General features: G+C 47.3%; 2 protein-coding genes across 3 annotated transcripts; one reads left to right on the top strand and one right to left on the bottom strand.

The window, feature by feature from the left end:
- Positions 1-7395: 7395 nt before the first annotated feature.
- On the bottom strand, positions 7396-16288 carry LOC310891375 (uncharacterized protein). The gene is made up of 6 exons (XM_083853636.1): positions 15640-16288; positions 13770-14002; positions 13506-13593; positions 11177-12093; positions 9847-9929; positions 7396-8694 (listed from the first exon to the last, which is right to left on the bottom strand). Exons 4-5 carry the CDS (start codon positions 11641-11643, stop codon positions 9902-9904), a joined length of 495 nt encoding a protein of 164 aa, XP_083709762.1. The 5' UTR covers positions 11644-12093; positions 13506-13593; positions 13770-14002; positions 15640-16288; the 3' UTR covers positions 7396-8694; positions 9847-9901.
- Positions 16289-17087: 799 nt separating this feature from the next.
- On the top strand, positions 17088-23391 carry LOC310891374 (uncharacterized protein). Of its 2 annotated transcripts, none has more exons than XM_083853634.1 (3): positions 17088-18902; positions 20150-20232; positions 21385-23391. In XM_083853634.1, the coding sequence occupies exons 1-2, from the start codon at positions 18436-18438 to the stop codon at positions 20175-20177; spliced, it is 495 nt and encodes a 164-aa protein (XP_083709760.1). In that variant the 5' UTR covers positions 17088-18435; the 3' UTR covers positions 20178-20232; positions 21385-23391. The 2 variants fall into 2 exon arrangements, with proteins under 2 accessions (XP_083709760.1, XP_083709761.1); XM_083853635.1 differs by lacking the exon at positions 21385-23391 and adding an exon at positions 20385-20913.
- The last annotated feature ends 589 nt before the right edge of the window (positions 23392-23980 follow it).

The raw sequence follows: 23980 nt of genomic DNA, 5'->3' as shown, positions 1-23980 counted from the left end.
GAGCTGTCTCCTTATGCGGAGACTATTTACAGGGGTTCCACAGAAGGACAAAGTCCAATCCACTTTCTAACCACCACCAAGCTCTTATATTTTAACATTGTATGTGGTTTGGTTTTTTAAGTTAAACAAGTTTAATTTAGAAAGTTATACATGTACTTAAACATCATGAATTATATTTACAAAACATCCTACCTTTATATCCAAAGTGATATCAAGAAATGCCTCATACGTATCCGAAACTGCTTTGCAATTCAAGCACTTCAGTGGAAGCAAAATATAAATGCTTAACAATACGTGGAGGAGACTAACTGTCCAAATTCAAGTTGTCGATAGATACTACTTTAGACAAACTGCAGACTGCTTTACTACCGACAAAAGACACAGATCAGTTCTAAGGACAGGAATATTTTTTAAAGTACCTCTTGATCTTAGAAATCCTCCAAATATTTGATGAATGATGGTGGTAGCTTGAGAAGATCTGTCCAATCTGGAAATAAATTATAATCAGACCTCAGAAGATTTAAGGCACACAGTTAACTCTTCAAAGAGTTTTATGAAAACCAAGGATGACGTAGACTTTCAGTTTTGATAGTAAATAAAGGACTACAAGGTGCTAGAGAACGTATAAAAGTGAATTTGTTTATGCTGACTTGGTGCTTCCATTCAAGCACGCTTCCTGCATAGCATCGACAGTATAGCGCAAGAACTCGTGTGCGTCTTCTTGACTGCCAAAATGGAAATGTTGTCCTATTCCTAAATAAGAAGATGATAGTATTTACCTCATTTAAAAATGAAATAATTCTCGTATTTCTAAAATCTCTCTTCTTTACAGTGTTAAAACCATTTATACACATCAAATAATTATTTGAAGATTACAAGATACTGAAAAAGAAACACATCTGAAGCCACTTACGACTGAGGTTATTGATAACACGCGTAGGCTCGATGGCATCAACAGTGCAACGCAGGGCCTGGTTAATGTGAGTCTCCATCGTGCACATCATGCAAAAATCTTGTTCACGACCTGAAGAGTGAAAGAAGAAAGCATCCCAGTCTAGCGAAACAGACATAACTACAAACAAACATATAAGTAACATTTAAACTATAGATAAGTCTCCTTGTCCCAACAGTCTCGTAACATTTCATTTCACACAACTTTATAGAATAAAAATATCCATTAAGCTTGTGTTCAAGTGCATTTTGTGATGAGAAATCTAAAAGACTACTGCAAAGTCACGTTTGTGAAGGCTGACAGGAATGTGAACTCCACAGGCTGCAAAATATATGAGGAAAGAATATTTGACATTGATGATACAGCATTAAGAGAATGTGGGTTATTTTCAGCACAGTGCTGTCAGTTGAGCTTCATGATACAGAGCTACGAGTCCTTTGGGAGAAAGGAAAAACTAAAGTAATGTATGTAATAGTACTTCTGCCCTCCTTTTTTCAACAGGATTCTTAACTGAAACAATTTCTATATACAGGAAGAAAACAGTTAAATTTCTAGGTATCGATACAAAGATACCAGCCTAAAAAGCATACACGTTTAGTACAACATTTAGTTTATAGTACAACATTTTATTTAGAACAAAATCAGTCTAGATTTTAATACAGTCCCACAAAAAAATCTAGTCATGTTCATAACAGCTCATATTGCTTTCTAGGTTTTGTTTTTGTTTGCTTCTGTTTTTTTTAATTGGTTCAACAACGAACAGACCATTTATTGTAGTGCATTATGGAACCTAGGCTGTGAAGACTAAAGACCTATGATGCCAACATCCTAAATTTTATTGCCTTTCTAGCAGCAGGAAGCCCAAATAGCCCAAATGCCAAATGTTCATTAAATGCATTCCTGTCCAATGCACTTCATTATTCCCATGAAGCAAGAAAAGATCCTTTTAAAAAAACAAACAAAAAACACACATGGTGCATTAAACGCACTCCATATGCTATTCTGAGCCCACTGCTAATAAAATGCTCAAAGCCAGCTTCCACAGGTAAAATCAGGCAAGTAACTTTGTCTCACAGAATCACTGCTGTTCTTTCACCTTCAGAGCTATCCAACAGATTTAAAATACTGTTAGAAAGTACTCACATGACTGGCTGTGCTCAAGAGAAAGCATGTAATTGGCAAGTGGGGGGTGTAGGTCAAACACTGTAGAGTAGCATTAAGAAAACGTGTGTTGCCAAGATTGTACAGGCCAACTCCAACACTTTGTGTTTCTTGCCAATCCATACATATCGTCTCCGGTGGAAAAAGAATCCTTTGTGGCGGAGCAATTCCATCATTAACAACTGCAAGAAAGTTATATTTAAAAAGAGATTTTGTTTGTTTGTTTCTAAGAAAGGCATTAGGTATATATAGGTATAGTAAATATATAAAGTATATATAGGTATAGTAAAAATACTATTCTGCGGGAGCACCTAGAGGAACTAGCTACAATCCAAAACAGAAAAACTTATTGCAGACAGCTTTAATACCGCCAAAAACAAATTGGCTGGTCAACACAACGTTTTGGGAAAAAAAGTTTAGTCAACCATTTTAATTTTTCTAAGGCAAGGCTAACTGCCATCCTGTTTTTAGTATCTAACGCCAAGTTCCTCTCCATCTATAATCTTTAACCTGATCACCTCAACTACTGCTTTTTTCCTTATTATAACATAAACCACAAACTTAGACTTGAAATTATATGGTAATAAATGCAAGGACAATGTAAAAACAAATAACTAGGAATGACGGTACCCCTACAAATATCAGATCTTTTCCTGAGCAATGTTAGCATTCAAAAACCTGTGAATAATGGAAGCTGTGAATAGCAACAATAAAACGCTTTTCTTTGCAAAACAGTCCCCAGTGGTGCCAGTGCACCCTCTGGAGTCACTGCACTGCATCCCCAGTGGTGCCAGTGCACTCTCTGGAGTCACTGCACTGCATCCCCAAGGTGCCAGTGCACTCTCTGGACTCACTGCAGTGCATCCCCAGTGGTGCCAGTGCACTCTCTGGCGTCATTGCAGTGCATCCCCAGTGGTGTCAGTGCACTCTCTGGACTCACTGCACTGCATCCCCAGTGGTGCCAGTGCACTCTCTGGACTCACTGCAGTGCATCCCCAGTAGTGCCAGTGCACTCTGTGGACTCACTGCACTGCATCCCAAGTAGTGCCAGCGCACTCTCTGGACTCACTGCCCTGCATCCCCATGGTGCCAGTGCACTCTCTGGACTCACTGCACTACATACCCAAGGTGCCAGTTCACTCTCTGGACTCACTGCACTGCATCCCAGTGGTGCCAGCGCACTCTCTGGACTCACTGCCCTGCATCCCCATGGTGCCAGTGCACTCTCTGGACTCACTGCACTACATACCCAAGGTGCCAGTTCACTCTCTGGACTCACTGCACTGCATCCCCAGTGGTGCCAGTGCACTCTATGGGCTCACTGCACTGCATCCCCTGAGGTGCCAGTGCACTCTCTGGACTCACTGCACTGCATCCGCAGTGGTGCCAGTGCACTCTCTGGACTCACTGCAGTGCGTCCCCAGTGGTGCCAGTGCACTCTCTTTACTCACTGCCCTGCATCCCCAGAGGTGCCAGCGAACTGTCTGGACTCACTGCACTGCATCCCCAGTGGTGCCAGCGCACTCTCTGGAGTCACTGCACTGCATCGCCAAGGTGCCAGTGCACTCTCTGGACTCACTGCTCTGCTCCAGCCGCACCAGCCGCTCCAGCGTCGGCAGCCGCTCCAGCCTCGGCAGCCCCTCCAGCCGCTCCAGCCGCGGCAGCCGCTCCAGCCGCTCCAGACGCGGCAGCCGCTCCAGCCGCTCCAGATGCGGCAGCCGCTCCTGCCGCGGTAGCCGCGGCAGCCGCTCCAGCCGCTCCATCCGCTCCAGCCGCTCCAGCCGCGGCAACTGCTCCAGCCGCTCCAGCCGCTCCAGCCGCGGTAGCATCCCCAGCCCCGTTAGCCGCTCCAGCCGCGACAGGCGCTCCAGCCGCGGCAGCCGCTCCCACTCCTGTGTCTGCATCACCAGTGGACGGCTCTCCACTGGGGATGCACTGCAGTGAGTCCAGAAAGTGCACTGGCACCATTGGGGATGCAGTGCAGTGAGTCCAGAGAGTGCTCTGGCACCTTGGGGATGCAGTGCAGTGAGTCCAGAGAGTGCACTGGCACCATGGGGATGCAGTGCAGTGAGTCCAGAAATTGCACTGGCACCTTGGGGATGCAGTGCAGTGAGTCCAGAGAGTGCACTGGCACCACTGGGGATGCACTGCAATGAGTCCAGAGATTGCACTGGCACCACTGGGGATGCAGTGCAGTGAGTCCACAGAGTGCACTGGCAGCACTGGGTATGCAGTGCAGTGACTCTAGAGAGGGAAGTGGCACCACTATGGAGTCTATGGACTCACTGCACTGCATCCCCAGTGGTGCCAGTGCACTCTCTGGACTCACTGCACGGCATCCCCAGTGGTGCCAGTGCACTCTCTGGACTCACTGCTCTGCATTCCCAAGGTGCCAGTGCACTCTCTGGATTCACTGCACTGCATCCCCAGTGGTGCAAGTGCACTCTCTGGACTCACTGCACTGCATCCCCAGTGGTGCCAGTGCACTCTCTGGACTCACTGCACTGCATCCCCAGTGGTGCCAGTGCACTCTCTGGACTCACTGCAGTGCATTCCGAGGAGTGCCAGTGCACTCTCTGGACTCACTGCACTGCATCCCCAAGGTGCCAGTGCACTCTCTGGACTCACTGCTCTGCTCCAGCCGCACCAGCCGCGGCAGCCGCTCCAGACGCTCCAGCCGCGGCAGCCGCTCCAGACGCTCCAGCCGCGGCAGCCGCTCCAGACGCGGCAACCGAGGCAGCCGCTCCTGCCGCGGTAGCCGCTCCAGCCGCTCCAGCCGCGGCAGCCGCTCCAGCCGCTCCAGCCGCGGCAACTGCTCCAGCCGCTCCAGCCGCTCCAGCCGCGGTAGCCTCTCCAGCCGCGTTAGCGGCTGCCGCGGCTGGAGCGGCTGGAGCGGCTGCCGCGGATGGAGCGGCTGCCGCGGCTACCGCGGCAGGAGCGGCTGCCGCGGCTGGAGCGGCTGCGGCGGCTGGAGCGGCTGGAGCGGCTGCCGCGGCTGGAGCGGCTGGAGGGGCTGCCGAGGCTGGAGCGTCTGCCGAGGCTGGAGCGGCTGGTACGGCTGGAGCAGAGCAGTGAGTCCAGAGAGTGCACTGGCACCACTGGGGATGCAGTGCAGTGAGCCCGTAGAGTGCACTGGCACCACTGGGGATGCACTGCAGTGAGTCCAGAGAGTGCACTGGCACCACTGGGGATGCAGTGCAGTGACTCCAGAGAGTGCGCTGGCACCACTGGGGATGCAGTGCAGTGAGTCCAGAGAGTTCGCTGGCACCACTGGGGATGCAGTGCAGTGAGTCCAGAGAGTGCACTGGCACCACTTTGGATGCACTGCAGTGAGTCCAGAGAGTGCACTGGCACCACTGGGGATGCAGTGCAGTGAGTCCAGAGAGTGCACTGGTACCACTGGGGATGCACTGCAGTGAGTCCAGAGAGTGCACTGGCACCACTGGGGATGCAGTGCAGTGAGTCCAGAGAGTGCACTGGCACCACTGGGGATGCAGTGCAGTGAGTCCAGAGAGTGCACTGGCACCACTCGGGATGCAGGGCAGTGAGTCCAGAGAGTGCACTGGCACCACTGGGGATGCAGTGCAGTGAGTCCAGAGAGTGCACTGGCACCACTGGGGATGCACTGCAGTGAGTCCAGAGAGTGCAATGGCACCTCAGGGGATGCAGTGCAGTGAGCCCATAGAGTGCACTGGCAACACTTGGGATGCAGTGCAGTGAATCCACATAGTGCACTGGCACCACAGGGGATGCACTGCAGTGAGTCCAGAGAGTGCACTGGCAACACTGGGGATGCAGTGCAGTGAGTCCAGAGAGTGAACTGGCACCTTGGGTATGTAGAGCAGTGAGTCCAGAGAGTGCACTGGCACCACTGGGGATGCAGTGCAGTGAGTCCAGAGAGTGAACTGGCACCTTGGGTATGTAGTGCAGTGAGTCCAGAGAGTGCACTGGCACCATGGGGATGCAGGGCAGTGAGTCCAGAGAGTGCGCTGGCACCACTGGGGATGCAGTGCAGTGAGTCCAGAGAGTGAACTGGCACCTTGGGTATGTAGTGCAGTGAGTCCACAGAGTGCACTGGCACCATGGGGATGCAGTGCAGTGAGTCCACAGAGTGCGCTGGCACCACTGGGGATGCACTGCAGTGAGTCCAGAGAGTGCACTGGCACCACTGGTGATGCAGTGCAGTGAGTCCACAGAGTGCACTGGCACCACTGGGGATGCAGTGCAGTGAGTCCAGAGAGTGCACTGGCACCACTCGGGATGCAGTACAGAGAGTCCACAGAGTGCACTGGCACCACTGGGGATGCACTGCAGTGAGTCCAGAGAGTGCACTGGCACCACTGGGGATGCACTGCAGTGAGTCCAGAGAGTGCACTGGCACCACTGGTGATGCAGTGCAGTGAGTCCAGAGAGTGCACTGGCACCACTGGGGATGCAGTGCAGTGAATCCAGAGAGTGCACTGTCACCGCTGGGGATTCACTGCAGTGAGTGCAGAGAGGGCACTGGCACCACTGGGAATGCAGTGCAGTGACTCCAGAGGGTGCGCTGGCACCACTGGGGACTGTTTTGCAAAGAAAAGCGTTTTATTGTTGCTATTCACAGCTTCCATTATTCACAGGTTTTTGAATGCTAACATTGCTCAGGAAAAGATCTGATATTTGTAGGGGTACCGTCATTCCTAGTTATTTGTTTTTACATTGTCCTTGCATTTATTACCATATAATTTCAAGTCTAAGTTTGTGGTTTAAGTTATAATAAGGAAAAAAGCAGTAGTTGAGGTAATCAGGTTAAAGATTATAGATGGAGAGGAACTTGGCGTTAGATACTAAAAACAGGATGGCAGTTAGCCTTGCCTTAGAAAAATTAAAATGGTTGACTAAACTTTTTTTTCCCAAAACGTTGTGTTGACCAGCCAATTTGAATTTGGCGGTATTAAAGCTGTCTGCAATAAGTTTTTCTGTTTTGGATTGTAGCTAGTTCCTCTAGGTGCTCCCGCAGAATAGTATTTTTACTATACCTATATATACTTTATATATTTACTATACCTATATATACCTAATGCCTTTCTTAGAAACAAAATCTCTTTTTAAATATAACTTTCTTGCAGTTGTTACTGATGGACTTGCTCCGCCACAAAGGATTCTTTTTCCACCTGAGAAGATACGTATGGATTGGCAAGAAACACAAAGTGTTGGAGTTGGCCTGTACAATCTTGGCAACACACGCTTTCTTAATGCTACTCTACAGTGTTTGGCCTACACCCCCCCCCACTTGCCAATTACATGCTTTCTCTTGAGCACAGCCAGTCATGTGAGTACTTTCTAACAGTATTTTAAATCTGTTGGATAGCTCTGAAGGTGAAAGAACAGCAGTGATTCTGTGAGACAAAGTTACTTGCCTGATTTTACCTGTGGAAGCTGGCTTTGAGCATTGTATTAGCAGTGGGCTCAGAATAGCATATGGAGTGCGTTTAATGCACCATGTGTGTTTTTTGTTTGTTTTTTTAAAAGGATCTTTTCTTGCTTCATGGGAATAATGAAGTGCATTGGACAGTAATGCATTTAATGAACATTTGGCATTTGGGCTATTTGGGCTTCCTGCTGCTAGAAAGGCAATAAAATTTAGGATGTTGGCATCATAGGTCTTTAGTCTTCACAGCCTAGGTTCCATAATGCACTACAATAAATGGTCTGTTCGTTGTTGAACCAATTAAAAAAAAAGAAGCAAACAAAAACAAAACCTAGAAAGCAATATGAGCTGTTATGAACATGACTAGATTTTTTTGTGGGACTGTATTAAAATCTAGACTGATTTTGTCCTAAATAAAATGTTGTACTATAAACTAAATGTTGTACTAAACGTGTATGCTTTTTAGGCTGGTATCTTTGTATCGATACCTAGAAATTTAACTGTTTTCTTCCTGTATATAGAAATTGTTTCAGTTAAGAATCCTGTTGAAAAAAGGAGGGCAGAAGTACTATTACATACATTACTTTAGTTTTTCCTTTCTCCCAAAGGACTCGTAGCTCTGTATCATGAAGCTCAACTGACAGCACTGTGCTGAAAATAACCCACATTCTCTTAATGCTGTATCATCAATGTCAAATATTCTTTCCTCATATATTTTGCAGCCTGTGGAGTTCACATTCCTGTCAGCCTTCACAAACGTGACTTTGCAGTAGTCTTTTAGATTTCTCATCACAAAATGCACTTGAACACAAGCTTAATGGATATTTTTATTCTATAAAGTTGTGTGAAATGAAATGTTACGAGACTGTTGGGACAAGGAGAGTGGATACTGTATCTATAGTTTAAATGTTACTTATATGTTTGTTTGTAGTTATGTCTGTTTCGCTAGACTGGGATGCTTTCTTCTTTCACTCTTCAGGTCGTGAACAAGATTTTTGCATGATGTGCACGATGGAGACTCACATTAACCAGGCCCTGCGTTGCACTGTTGATGCCATCGAGCCTATGCGTGTTATCAATAACCTCAGTCGTAAGTGGCTTCAGATGTGTTTCTTTTTCAGTATCTTGTAATCTTCAAATAATTATTTGATGTGTATAAATGGTTTTAACACTATAAAGAAGAGAGATTTTAGAAATACGAGAATTATTTCATTTTTAAATGAGGTAAATACTATCATCTTCTTATTTAGCAATAGGACAACATTTCCGTTTTGGCAGTCAAGAAGACGCACACGAGTTCTTGCGCTATACTGTCGATGCTATGCAGGAAGCGTGCTTGAATGGAAGCACCAAGTCAGCATAAACAAATTCACTTTTATACGTTCTCTAGCACCTTGTAGTCCTTTATTTACTATCAAAACTGAAAGTCTACGTCATCCTTGGTTTTCATAAAACTCTTTGAAGAGTTAACTGTGTGCCTTAAATCTTCTGAGGTCTGATTATAATTTATTTCCAGATTGGACAGATCTTCTCAAGCTACCACCATCATTCATCAAATATTTGGAGGATTTCTAAGATCAAGAGGTACTTTAAAAAATATTCCTGTCCTTAGAACTGATCTGTGTCTTTTGTCGGTAGTAAAGCAGTCTGCAGTTTGTCTAAAGTAGTATCTATCGACAACTTGAATTTGGACAGTTAGTCTCCTCCACGTATTGTTAAGCATTTATATTTTGCTTCCACTGAAGTGCTTGAATTGCAAAGCAGTTTCGGATACATATGAGGCATTTCTTGATATCACTTTGGATATAAAGGTAGGATGTTTTGTAAATATAATTCATGATGTTTAAGTACATGTATAACTTTCTAAATTAAACTTGTTTAACTTAAAAAACCAAACCACATACAATGTTAAAATATAAGAGCTTGGTGGTGGTTAGAAAGTGGATTGGACTTTGTCCTTCTGTGGAACCCCTGTAAATAGTCTCCGCATAAGGAGACAGCTCCACGTAAGGACACAGTTCAAGAGCTGTGCAAGACGCTGCTTAGTGAGCCAGCACAGGCTGCTAACATTAATTACCACAGAGCCAGCTCACATTCTCAACTCACAGGAACCTGCTGCTGCCTTCCACTCCAAATCATTCTCCATAGCTCCTTGCTTCAGCTCACCACTACTACAAAATGAAGCAACAACAACAACAACAACAACAACAACAAAGCTGCGTCTCCTTATTTCTAAATGAAGTTAAAAGATAACTTATGCTCTAAGTCATGCAATACATAAAACTAATATCTAGTATTAAGACATAATTAGTAATAATCTTACTCGCTACATTTGTAGCAATTCTCTCCATCCAGCTCTTCAGGTTTCACAAATAGTTCTAGAGCTCTGGTAACAGATGAAACCGCCTAGAGGAGCGAGAGAGAAGAGCGTAAAGTCACTGTAAATTCAAAATTCCAGAGATGCACTAGGAGTTTATAAGAGAATCTGACTAATACATACGTAAGCGATCTACTGGTAAGGTATTTAGGGTTAGGGGTTTAAGGTCTCAATTTTTGTTTGTTTTTAAGGTTAGGGGCTCCAGGGTTAGGGCCTTGAGAGTCTTAATTTTTTGGGTTAGGGTTTAGAGGGTCTTAATTTTTAGGGTTAGGGGTTTTAGGCGTAGGTCTTCAGGGCTTTAGTGTGGTAAATTTTATTGGGTTAGGGCTGAAAGGGTTTTTAGGGTTAGGGTTTCTAGAGTTTTTTGGGGTGGGGGTTAGGGTTAGATGCGTGGGTGCCGTAGGGTTAGGGGTTAGGCCTAATATTAGGGCGGAAGGCCAAATTAAGAGGGTGGGAGACCCCCAAAATTGAAGGGTTGAAGCCCCAAGTTAGGGGAAGGAACCTCAAAGTTGTGGGGTCCCCCAAAATTGGGCAGAAGAACTATTAATATTGGGGGAAACCCGAAAAAAGGAGGGTGGGGGACTCTAAAATTGGGGGGGACCCCCAAAAGTGGTCAGGTCCCCCCAAATTAGGGGAGGAACCCCCAAGATTGGGTGGGTGAACCCCCAAATTGGGGGGAAGAACACTTAAAATGGAAGCGTGAAATTCCAGAATTGAATGTGGACCCCCCAAGAACTGGGGAGGAATCCCCAAAATTCGGGGGGACCCTCAAAATTGGGGTTAAAGCCCCAGATGTCGGGGAGTGAAGCCCCAAATTAAGGGATGGAACCTCAAAAATGTGGTGAGAACCCCAACATTGGGGGAAAGAACCTTAATATTAGGGTGGCAGGCCTAAAAAAGATGGTGGGGGACCCCAAAATTGTGGGGGGATTGGAAGGGGGGGGGGAATCCCCAAAATGGAGGGGGAACCCCAAAACTGGGGGGGCGAAGCACCAAATTAGGGAAAGGAACCGAAAATTGTGGGGAAGAACCCTGAAATGGAGAGGTGAAAACCCGAAATTGAGGGGAAAACCCCAAAACGGCGGGAAAACCTCCATAAACACAAAATGGAACGGGGAATGTAACAGAGCAAAAAACGTGGCGTCCTACGGCAAACTGCGAGGCTCAATTTTCCGGGGAGTGCTGGGAAATGTAGTTCTTGGGAACTGGGTTTCCGGGAGGCCATGTTGCCTTCCCAGAGCATGTCGGGAGGTGCAGTTCTCGAGAAGCCGCTTACCGGGCAGCCATATTGGGAGTCCGGGGAATGCCGGGAGATGTAGTCTTCCGGCACTGGGCTTCCGGGAGGCCATATTGGTTTCCCAGAGCATGCCGGGGTATGTAGTACTCGAGGGCACTGGGCTTCCGGGAGGCCATGTTGTTTTCCCAGAGCATGCCGGGAGATGTAGTTTTCCGGCACTGGACTTCCGGGAGGCCATATTGTTTTCCCAGAGCATGCCGGGAGATGTAGTTCTCGGACACTGAGCTTCCGGGAGGCCATGTTTTTTTCCTAGAACATGCTGGGAGATGTAGTCTTCCGGCACTGGACTTCCGGGAGGCCATATTGGTTTCCCAGAGCATGCCGGGATATGTAGTTTTCCGGCACTGGACTTCCGGGAGGCCATATTGTTTTCCCAGGGCATGCCGGGAGATGTAGTACTCGGGGGCACTGGGCTTCCGGGAAGCCATGTTGTTTTCCCAGAGCATGCCGGGAGATGTAGTTTTCCGGCACTGGACTTCCGGGAGGCCATATTGTTTTCCCAGAGCATGCCGGGAGATGTAGTCTTCCGGCACTGGGCGTTTTTTGCTAATAATAATTTTTGTACTAATAACATAGGCTCAGGCAAGGATCTCAGTGAGGTAGCATTTTTATTCACGAGTGCAATGGCAGGTGTCCCACAAGCCACGTACTAGTTTATACAGTTTAACACAGTTTATATAAATTTTTTTTTTCCCTCTCGGTGACCAGGACCCTCCCCAGTTTCCCAATTGACCGGGTAATCCAGGTTCACAATCTATCTGGTTCTTCACAGAAAATACACAGCTGCTGGCCTGTTACAAGTCAATTTTCTTTTTTTCTTGACTGTTTTCCTCTTTGAGGTGGTAATGTTTCTTACACCGTGATTTCCACCCAATTGCTCTAAGGATTCTGGTTGTCTGCATTTTACAAGGTTGTCTGTGAAGCTTTCTTATCACTGCACGCATATCTCAGTACCACCTTCCTTCCCTCTAAACGATGTAACTCTGTGCAAAAACATTTTTATTCCCACAACCTTGATCCCCTTACCCTAAAATCCTTATTCCCTTTAACCCTAACAACTCTAACCACAACCCTAACCCTTCATATCAACCCCCCAACGCTAATGACACTGACTAATGATCCAAACCCCAAACTGCCCCTAACCCCAGGCAACTGACAAAGAAACTGACACATAGCTGAAAACTACAAAAAAGGCAAAACCCTGGATACACACCCCAAATCACAAACACGTGACCAAAATGCTACAGAAAAGCCCCAGACGCAGGCCCCAAGCACTACAGCTAGGCCCCAGAAGCTCAAGACACATCCCAAAGCCAAAATGCAAGCCCCAAACGCTACAGAAAAGCCCCCAAACACCAGACGCAGGCTGCAGAAGTCTACAAGCAGGCCCCAACCACACCCGGATGCAGACCCCAACTGTCCACAAGCAGCTCCCAACCCCCCCCCATGAACTGGACCCCACCCCACCCAGATGCAGGCCCCAGCCCCAGCCCCCACGCCCCAGACTCTGGCCCCAAAGGTGTACAACCAGCTCCCAAATGTCCCCCTCAAAGGGAGGCTCCAAAGCCCGCCAGAAGACCCTAGAGTGTACAAGCAGCTCCCAACCCCCCCAGCACAGGCCCCAACCCCCCCCAGACACAGGCCCCAAAGGTGTCCAAGCAACTCCCCACCCTCCCCAGAGGCACACCCCAAAGGTGTACAAACAGCCCCAACCCCCCAAGACCCAGACCCCTACAGTGTACAAGCAGCTCCCACCCCCCCCCGCAAGGCAGGCCCTAACAGTGTACAAGCAGCTCCCACCCCCCCCCCAGACGCAGGCCCCACCAAAGGTGTACAAGCAGGCCCCTACAGTATACAAGCAGCTCACAACCACCCCCCCCAGAGGCAGGCCCCAACCCCCTCCAGATGCAAGCCCCAAAGGTGTACAAGCAGCTCCCAACCCCCTCCAGATGCAGATCCCTACATTGTACAAGCAGCTCCCAACACCTGCCCCCAAACGCAAGCCCATACTGTGTACAAGCAGCTCCCAACCCCCACAGATACAGATCCCTACATTGTAGGAGCAGCTTCCAACCCCCCCAGATGCAGGCCCTGACCCCCCCCCAGCCACAGTCCCCAAAGGTGTACAAGCAACTCCCAACCCCCCCCCCCAGATGCAAGCCCCAAAGGTGTACAAGCAGCTCCACACCCCCCCAAGTCACTGGCCCCAAAAGCCTAAATATATGCCAAGAAAGTATTAATGCAAGTGCCAAATGCTACAGACAGGCCCAAAAGCACAGGCCCCAGATGCTCGAGGCCGAGATGTAACTTGGCTTTCTGAATTACTGGAAAGCGGCTTTCATTCTCAGCGAGGTGTGCGCAGGCTAGACAGGATGGGGCTTCAGGCACCTCTTCACCTGTGGAAAAACACTGCCATCAGGCACTGCCATGCCAGACAAGCTTTTTCTGTTAAAACACCCTTCTCAGATGCCCTGTGGCATTCTAGTGACCTGCTTAGCTCCGATTCTAAAGACTAACGTCACAGCCCACCTTGCCTGTGGCACCTGATGAACAGAAGAGAAAGCAACCATACCGTTTGGAAACCGTCACTGCACGTGCTGCTCCTTGATGCTCTGTAACCTCTTCTCAAATCCTCAGCCACTTCTGTGTAGAGCCTGCCATGACACCTGAAAAGCAAAATGGATACCCTTCGCAGTCACCTTGCGCAACTTGGCCATTCCGCTCCAACCCCACTCACGACCAGCCTGCCCTTCTCGTGCTGCTCTTCAGAGTGCAGCTTGGCCCCTCTGAGTCTGTGCAAGGCACCTGCGAAAGAAAAAGAAAAGCATAGGCCGCGGCAGCATCCAAAGCCACAGCACAGCTAGGACAGGTACTCTCATCTGCTCCCTTACTCTGCCAACTCACCTGCCCTCGAGGCAGATGCTTCCATCTGCTCTCTTAAGCTCTTATATTTTAACATTGTATGTGGTTTGGTTTTTTAAGTTAAACAAGTTTAATTTAGAAAGTTATACATGTATAACTAAATTTGCTAAATGTTATGTTTAAATATGCCATGTATAACTAATTTGCTCTAAGGATTCTGGTTGTCTGCATTTTACAAGGTTGTCTGTGAAGCTTTCTTATCACTGCAAGCATATCTCAGTACCACCTTCCTTCCCTCTAAACGATGTAACTCTGTGCAAAAACATTTTTATTCCCACAACCTTGATCCCCTTACCCTAAAATCCTTATTCCCTTTAACCCTAACAACTCTAACCACAACCCTAACCCTTCATATCAACCCCCCAACGCTAATGACACTGACTAATGATCCAAACCCCAAACTGCCCCTAACCCCAGGCAACTGACAAAGAAACTGACACATAGCTGAAAACTACAAAAAAGGCAAAACCCTGGATACACACCCCAAATCACAAACACGTGACCAAAATGCTACAGAAAAGCCCCAGACGCAGGCCCCAAGCACTACAGCTAGGCCCCAGAAGCTCAAGACACATCCCAAAGCCAAAATGCAAGCCCCAAACGCTACAGAAAAGCCCCCAAACACCAGACGCAGGCTGCAGAAGTCTACAAGCAGGCCCCAACCACACCCGGATGCAGACCCCAACTGTCCAAAAGCAGCTCCCAACCCCCCCCCATGAACTGGACCCCACCCCACCCAGATGCAGGCCCCAGCCCCAGCCCCCACGCCCCAGACTCTGGCCCCAAAGGTGTACAACCAGCTCCCAAATGTCCCCCTCAAAGGGAGGCTCCAAAGCCCGCCAGAAGACCCTAGAGTGTACAAGCAGCTCCCAACCCCCCCAGCACAGGCCCCAACCCCCCCCAGACACAGGCCCCAAAGGTGTCCAAGCAACTCCCCACCCTCCCCAGAGGCACACCCCAAAGGTGTACAAACAGCCCCAACCCCCCAAGACCCAGACCCCTACAGTGTACAAGCAGCTCCCACCCCCCCCCGCAAGGCAGGCCCTAACAGTGTACAAGCAGCTCCCACCCCCCCCCCAGACGCAGGCCCCACCAAAGGTGTACAAGCAGGCCCCTACAGTATACAAGCAGCTCACAACCACCCCCCCCAGAGGCAGGCCCCAACCCCCTCCAGATGCAAGCCCCAAAGGTGTACAAGCAGCTCCCAACCCCCTCCAGATGCAGATCCCTACATTGTACAAGCAGCTCCCAACACCTGCCCCCAAACGCAAGCCCATACTGTGTACAAGCAGCTCCCAACCCCCACAGATACAGATCCCTACATTGTAGGAGCAGCTTCCAACCCCCCCAGATGCAGGCCCTGACCCCCCCCCCAGCCACAGTCCCCAAAGGTGTACAAGCAACTCCCAACCCCCCCCCCCCAGATGCAAGCCCCAAAGGTGTACAAGCAGCTCCACACCCCCCCAAGTCACTGGCCCCAAAAGCCTAAATATATGCCAAGAAAGTATTAATGCAAGTGCCAAATGCTACAGACAGGCCCAAAAGCACAGGCCCCAGATGCTCGAGGCCGAGATGTAACTTGGCTTTCTGAATTACTGGAAAGCGGCTTTCATTCTCAGCGAGGTGTGCGCAGGCTAGACAGGATGGGGCTTCAGGCACCTCTTCACCTGTGGAAACACACTGCCATCAGGCACTGCCATGCCAGACAAGCTTTTTCTGTTAAAACACCCTTCTCAGATGCCCTGTGGCATTCTAGCGACCTGCTTAGCTCCGATTCTAAAGACTAACGTCACAGCCCACCTTGCCTGTGGCACCTGATGAACAGAAGAGAAAGCAACCATACCGTTTGGAAACCGTCACTGCATGTGCTGCTCCTTGATGCTCTGTAACCTCTTCTCAAATCCTCAGCCACTTCTGTGTAGAGCCTGCCATGACACCTGAAAAGCAAAATGGATACCCTTCGCAGTCACCTTGCGCAACTTGGCCATTCCGCTCCAACCCCACTCACGACCAGCCTGCCCTTCTCGTGCTGCTCTTCAGAGTGCAGCTTGGCCCCTCTGAGTCTGTGCAAGGCACCTGCGAAAGAAAAAGAAAAGCATAGGCCGCGGCAGCATCCAAAGCCACAGCACAGCTAGGACAGGTACTCTCATCTGCTCCCTTACTCTGCCAACTCACCTGCCCTCGAGGCAGATGCTTCCATCTGCTCTCTTAAGCTCTTATATTTTAACATTGTATGTGGTTTGGTTTTTTAAGTTAAACAAGTTTAATTTAGAAAGTTATACATGTACTTAAACATCATGAATTATATTTACAAAACATCCTACCTTTATATCCAAAGTGATATCAAGAAATGCCTCATATGTATCCGAAACTGCTTTGCAATTCAAGCACTTCAGTGGAAGCAAAATATAAATGCTTAACAATACGTGGAGGAGACTAACTGTCCAAATTCAAGTTGTCGATAGATACTACTTTAGACAAGCTGCAGACTGCTTTACTACCGACAAAAGACACAGATCAGTTCTAAGGACAGGAATATTTTTAAAAGTACCTCTTGATCTTAGAAATCCTCCAAATATTTGATGAATGATGGTGGTAGCTTGAGAAGATCTGTCCAATCTGGAAATAAATTATAATCAGACCTCAGAAGATTTAAGGCACACAGTTAACTCTTCAAAGAGTTTTATGAAAACCGGATGACGTAGACTTTCAGTTTTGATAGTAAATAAAGGACTACAAGGTGCTAGAGAACGTATAAAAGTGAATTTGGGGGCAGGTGTTGGGAGCTGCTTGTACAATGTAGGGATCTGCATCTGGAGGGGGTTGGGAGCTGCTTGTACACCTTTGGGGCTTGCATCTGGAGGGGGTTGGGGCCTGCCTCTGGGGGGGGTGGTTGTGAGCTGCTTGTATACTGTAGGGGCCTGCTTGTACACCTTTGGTGGGGCCTGCGTCTGGGGGGGGGGTGGGAGCTGCTTGTACACTGTTAGGGCCTGCCTTGCGGGGGGGGGTGGGAGCTGCTTGTACACTGTAGGGGTCTGGGTCTTGGGGGGTTGGGGCTGTTTGTACACCTTTGGGGTGTGCCTCTGGGGAGGGTGGGGAGTTGCTTGGACACCTTTGGGGCCTGTGTCTGGGGGGGGTTGGGGCCTGTGCTGGGGGGGTTGGGAGCTGCTTGTACACTCTAGGGTCTTCTGGCGGGCTTTGGAGCCTCCCTTTGAGGGGGACATTTGGGAGCTGGTTGTACACCTTTGGGGCCAGAGTCTGGGGCGTGGGGGCTGGGGCTGGGGCCTGCATCTGGGTGGGGTGGGGTCCAGTTCATGGGGGGGGGTTGGGAGCTGCTTGTGGACAGTTGGGGTCTGCATCCGGGTGTGGTTGGGGCCTGCTTGTAGACTTCTGCAGCCTGCGTCTGGTGTTTGGGGGCTTTTCTGTAGCGTTTGGGGCTTGCATTTTGGCTTTGGGATGTGTCTTGAGCTTCTGGGGCCTAGCTGTAGTGCTTGGGGCCTGCGTCTGGGGCTTTTCTGTAGCATTTTGGTCACGTGTTTGTGATTTGGGGTGTGTATCCAGGGTTTTGCCTTTTTTGTAGTTTTCAGCTATGTGTCAGTTTCTTTGTCAGTTGCCTGGGGTTAGGGGCAGTTTGGGGTTTGGATCATTAGTCAGTGTCATTAGCGTTGGGGGGTTGATATGAAGGGTTAGGGTTGTGGTTAGAGTTGTTAGGGTTAAAGGGAATAAGGATTTTAGGGTAAGGGGATCAAGGTTGTGGGAATAAAAATGTTTTTGCACAGAGTTACATCGTTTAGAGGGAAGGAAGGTGGTACTGAGATTTGCGTGCAGTGATAAGAAAGCTTCACAGACAACCTTGTAAAATGCAGACAACCAGAATCCTTAGAGCAATTGGGTGGAAATCACGGTGTAAGAAACATTACCACCTCAAAGAGGAAAACAGTCAAGAAAAAAAGAAAATTGACTTGTAACAGGCCAGCAGCTGTGTATTTTCTGTGAAGAACCAGATAGATTGTGAACCTGGATTACCCGGTCAATTGGGAAACTGGGGAGGGTCCTGGTCACCGAGAGGGAAAAAAAAAATTTATATAAACTGTGTTAAACTGTATAAACTAGTACGTGGCTTGTGGGACACCTGCCATTGCACTCGTGAATAAAAATGCTACCTCACTGAGATCCTTGCCTGAGCCTATGTTATTAGTACAAAAATTATTATTAGCAAAAAACGCCCAGTGCCGGAAGACTACATCTCCCGGCATGCTCTGGGAAAACAATATGGCCTCCCGGAAGTCCAGTGCCGGAAAACTACATCTCCCGGCATGCTCTGGGAAAACAACATGGCTTCCCGGAAGCCCAGTGCCCCCGAGTACTACATCTCCCGGCATGCCCTGGGAAAACAATATGGCCTCCCGGAAGTCCAGTGCCGGAAAACTACATATCCCGGCATGCTCTGGGAAACCAATATGGCCTCCCGGAAGTCCAGTGCCGGAAGACTACATCTCCCAGCATGTTCTAGGAAAAAAACATGGCCTCCCGGAAGCTCAGTGTCCGAGAACTACATCTCCCGGCATGCTCTGGGAAAACAATATGGCCTCCCGGAAGTCCAGTGCCGGAAAACTACATCTCCCGGCATGCTCTGGGAAAACAACATGGCCTCCCGGAAGCCCAGTGCCCTCGAGTACTACATACCCCGGCATGCTCTGGGAAACCAATATGGCCTCCCGGAAGCCCAGTGCCGGAAGACTACATCTCCCGGCATTCCCCGGACTCCCAATATGGCTGCCCGGTAAGCGGCTTCTCGAGAACTGCACCTCCCGACATGCTCTGGGAAGGCAACATGGCCTCCCGGAAACCCAGTTCCCAAGAACTACATTTCCCAGCACTCCCCGGAAAATTGAGCCTCGCAGTTTGCCGTAGGACGCCACGTTTTTTGCTCTGTTACATTTCCCGTTCCATTTTGTGTTTATGGAGGTTTTCCCGCCGTTTTGGGGTTTTCCCCTCAATTTCGGGTTTTCACCTCTCCATTTCAGGGTTCTTCCCCACAATTTTCGGTTCCTTTCCCTAATTTGGTGCTTCGCCCCCCCAGTTTTGGGGTTCCCCCTCCATTTTGGGGATTCCCCCCCCCCTTCCAATCCCCCCACAATTTTGGGGTCCCCCACCATCTTTTTTAGGCCTGCCACCCTAATATTAAGGTTCTTTCCCCCAATGTTGGGGTTCTCACCACATTTTTGAGGTTCCATCCCTTAATTTGGGGCTTCACTCCCCGACATCTGGGGCTTTAACCCCAATTTTGAGGGTCCCCCCGAATTTTGGGGATTCCTCCCCAGTTCTTGGGGGGTCCACATTCAATTCTGGAATTTCACGCTTCCATTTTAAGTGTTCTTCCCCCCAATTTGGGGGTTCACCCACCCAATCTTGGGGGTTCCTCCCCTAATTTGGGGGGACCTGACCACTTTTGGGGGTCCCCCCCAATTTTAGAGTCCCCCACCCTCCTTTTTTCGGGTTTCCCCCAATATTAATAGTTCTTCTGCCCAATTTTGGGGGACCCCACAACTTTGAGGTTCCTTCCCCTAACTTGGGGCTTCAACCCTTCAATTTTGGGGGTCTCCCACCCTCTTAATTTGGCCTTCCGCCCTAATATTAGGCCTAACCCCTAACCCTACGGCACCCACGCATCTAACCCTAACCCCCACCCCAAAAAACTCTAGAAACCCTAACCCTAAAAACCCTTTCAGCCCTAACCCAATAAAATTTACCACACTAAAGCCCTGAAGACCTACGCCTAAAACCCCTAACCCTAAAAATTAAGACCCTCTAAACCCTAACCCAAAAAATTAAGACTCTCAAGGCCCTAACCCTGGAGCCCCTAACCTTAAAAACAAACAAAAATTGAGACCTTAAACCCCTAACCCTAAATACCTTACCAGTAGATCGCTTACGTATGTATTAGTCAGATTCTCTTATAAACTCCTAGTGCATCTCTGGAATTTTGAATTTACAGTGACTTTACGCTCTTCTCTCTCGCTCCTCTAGGCGGTTTCATCTGTTACCAGAGCTCTAGAACTATTTGTGAAACCTGAAGAGCTGGATGGAGAGAATTGCTACAAATGTAGCGAGTAAGATTATTACTAATTATGTCTTAATACTAGATATTAGTTTTATGTATTGCATGACTTAGAGCATAAGTTATCTTTTAACTTCATTTAGAAATAAGGAGACGCAGCTTTGTTGTTGTTGTTGTTGTTGTTGTTGTTGCTTCATTTTGTAGTAGTGGTGAGCTGAAGCAAGGAGCTATGGAGAATGATTTGGAGTGGAAGGCAGCAGCAGGTTCCTGTGAGTTGAGAATGTGAGCTGGCTCTGTGGTAATTAATGTTAGCAGCCTGTGCTGGCTCACTAAGCAGCGTCTTGCACAGCTCTTGAACTGTGTCCTTACGTGGAGCTGTCTCCTTATGCGGAGACTATTTACAGGGGTTCCACAGAAGGACAAAGTCCAATCCACTTTCTAACCACCACCAAGCTCTTATATTTTAACATTGTATGTGGTTTGGTTTTTTAAGTTAAACAAGTTTAATTTAGAAAGTTATACATGTACTTAAACATCATGAATTATATTTACAAAACATCCTACCTTTATATCCAAAGTGATATCAAGAAATGCCTCATACGTATCCGAAACTGCTTTGCAATTCAAGCACTTCAGTGGAAGCAAAATATAAATGCTTAACAATACGTGGAGGAGACTAACTGTCCAAATTCAAGTTGTCGATAGATACTACTTTAGACAAACTGCAGACTGCTTTACTACCGACAAAAGACACAGATCAGTTCTAAGGACAGGAATATTTTTAAAAGTACCTCTTGATCTTAGAAATCCTCCAAATATTTAATGAATGATGGTGGTAGCTTGAGAAGATCTGTCCAATCTGGAAATAAATTATAATCAGACCTCAGAAGATTTAAGGCACACAGTTAACTCTTCAAAGAGTTTTATGAAAACCAAGGATGACGTAGACTTTCAGTTTTGATAGTAAATAAAGGACTACAAGGTGCTAGAGAACGTATAAAAGTGAATTTGTTTATGCTGACTTGGTGCTTCCATTCAAGCACGCTTCCTGCATAGCATCGACAGTATAGCGCAAGAACTCGTGTGCGTCTTCTTGACTGCCAAAATGGAAATGTTGTCCTATTCCTAAATAAGAAGATGATAGTATTTACCTCATTTAAAAATGAAATAATTCTCGTATTTCTAAAATCTCTCTTCTTTACAGTGTTAAAACCATTTATACACATCAAATAATTATTTGAAGATTACAAGATACTGAAAAAGAAACACATCTGAAGCCACTTACGACTGAGGTTATTGATAACACGCGTAGGCTCGATGGCATCAACAGTGCAACGCAGGGCCTGGTTAATGTGAGTCTCCATCGTGCACATCATGCAAAAATCTTGTTCACGACCTGAAGAGTGAAAGAAGAAAGCATCCCAGTCTAGCGAAACAGACATAACTACAAACAAACATATAAGTAACATTTAAACTATAGATAAGTCTCCTTGTCCCAACAGTCTCGTAACATTTCATTTCACACAACTTTATAGAATAAAAATATCCATTAAGCTTGTGTTCAAGTGCATTTTGTGATGAGAAATCTAAAAGACTACTGCAAAGTCACGTTTGTGAAGGCTGACAGGAATGTGAACTCCACAGGCTGCAAAATATATGAGGAAAGAATATTTGACATTGATGATACAGCATTAAGAGAATGTGGGTTATTTTCAGCACAGTGCTGTCAGTTGAGCTTCATGATACAGAGCTACGAGTCCTTTGGGAGAAAGGAAAAACTAAAGTAATGTATGTAATAGTACTTCTGCCCTCCTTTTTTCAACAGGATTCTTAACTGAAACAATTTCTATATACAGGAAGAAAACAGTTAAATTTCTAGGTATCGATACAAAGATACCAGCCTAAAAAGCATACACGTTTAGTACAACATTTAGTTTATAGTACAACATTTTATTTAGAACAAAATCAGTCTAGATTTTAATACAGTCCCACAAAAAAATCTAGTCATGTTCATAACAGCTCATATTGCTTTCTAGGTTTTGTTTTTGTTTGCTTCTGTTTTTTTTAATTGGTTCAACAACGAACAGACCATTTATTGTAGTGCATTATGGAACCTAGGCTGTGAAGACTAAAGACCTATGATGCCAACATCCTAAATTTTATTGCCTTTCTAGCAGCAGGAAGCCCAAATAGCCCAAATGCCAAATGTTCATTAAATGCATTCCTGTCCAATGCACTTCATTATTCCCATGAAGCAAGAAAAGATCCTTTTAAAAAAACAAACAAAAAACACACATGGTGCATTAAACGCACTCCATATGCTATTCTGAGCCCACTGCTAATAAAATGCTCAAAGCCAGCTTCCACAGGTAAAATCAGGCAAGTAACTTTGTCTCACAGAATCACTGCTGTTCTTCACCTTCAGAGCTATCCAACAGATTTAAAATACTGTTAGAAAGTACTCACATGACTGGCTGTGCTCAAGAGAAAGCATGTAATTGGCAAGTGGGGGGTGTAGGTCAAACACTGTAGAGTAGCATTAAGAAAACGTGTGTTGCCAAGATTGTACAGGCCAACTCCAACACTTTGTGTTTCTTGCCAATCCATACATATCGTCTCCGGTGGAAAAAGAATCCTTTGTGGCGGAGCAATTCCATCATTAACAACTGCAAGAAAGTTATATTTAAAAAGAGATTTTGTTTGTTTGTTTCTAAGAAAGGCATTAGGTATATATAGGTATAGTAAATATATAAAGTATATATAGGTATAGTAAAAATACTATTCTGCGGGAGCACCTAGAGGAACTAGCTACAATCCAAAACAGAAAAACTTATTGCAGACAGCTTTAATACCGCCAAAAACAAATTGGCTGGTCAACACAACGTTTTGGGAAAAAAAGTTTAGTCAACCATTTTAATTTTTCTAAGGCAAGGCTAACTGCCATCCTGTTTTTAGTATCTAACGCCAAGTTCCTCTCCATCTATAATCTTTAACCTGATCACCTCAACTACTGCTTTTTTCCTTATTATAACTTAAACCACAAACTTAGACTTGAAATTATATGGTAATAAATGCAAGGACAATGTAAAAACAAATAACTAGGAATGACGGTACCCCTACAAATATCAGATCTTTTCCTGAGCAATGTTAGCATTCAAAAACCTGTGAATAATGGAAGCTGTGAATAGCAACAATAAAACGCTTTTCTTTGCAAAACAGTCCCCAGTGGTGCCATTGCACTCTCTGGACTCACTGCAGTGCATCCCCAGTGGTGCCAGTGCACTCTCTGGACTCACTGCCCTGCATCCCCAGTGGTGCCAGTGCACTCTCTGGACTCACTGCCCTGCATCCCGAGTGGTGCCAGTGCACTCTCTGGACTCACTGCACTGCATCCCCAGTGGTGCCAGTGCACTCTCTGGACTCACTGCACTGCATCCCCAGTGGTGCCAGTGCACTCTCTGGACTCACTGCAGTGCATCCCCAGTGGTACCAGTGCACTCTCTGGACTCACTGCAGTGCATCCCCAGTGGTGCCAGTGCACTCTCTGGACTCACTGCAGTGCATCCAAAGTGGTGCCAGTGCACTCTCTGGACTCACTGCACTGCATCCCCAGTGGTGCCAGCGAACTCTCTGGACTCACTGCACTGCATCCCCAGTGGTGCCAGCGCACTCTCTGGACTCACTGCACTGCATCCCCAGTGTTGCCAGTGCATTCTCTGGACTAACTGCATTGAATCCCAAGTGGTGCCAGTGCACTCTCTGGACTCACTGCACTGCATCCCCAGTGGTGCCAGTGCACT

Source organism: Anser anser, assembly GCF_964211835.1.
Source record: "Anser anser genome assembly, contig: HAP1_SCAFFOLD_411, whole genome shotgun sequence".
NCBI lineage: Eukaryota > Metazoa > Chordata > Aves > Anseriformes > Anatidae > Anser > Anser anser.
This window is presented reverse-complemented; position numbering and strand designations above follow the sequence as displayed.

Bases quoted from the DNA above. Each gene is read 5' to 3' on its own strand.
- LOC310891375 (XM_083853636.1), bottom strand. From the start codon at position 11,643: ATGCTCTGGGAAAACAACATGGCTTCCCGGAAGCCCAGTGCCCCCGAG. The intron at 9,930-11,176 runs GTAAGCGGCTTC...TCGCTCCTCTAG, and splicing joins ACTCCCAATATGGCTGCCCG to GCGGTTTCATCTGTTACCAG.
- LOC310891374 (XM_083853634.1), top strand. From the start codon at position 18,436: ATGCTCTGGGAAAACAACATGGCTTCCCGGAAGCCCAGTGCCCCCGAG. The intron at 18,903-20,149 runs GTAAGCGGCTTC...TCGCTCCTCTAG, and splicing joins ACTCCCAATATGGCTGCCCG to GCGGTTTCATCTGTTACCAG.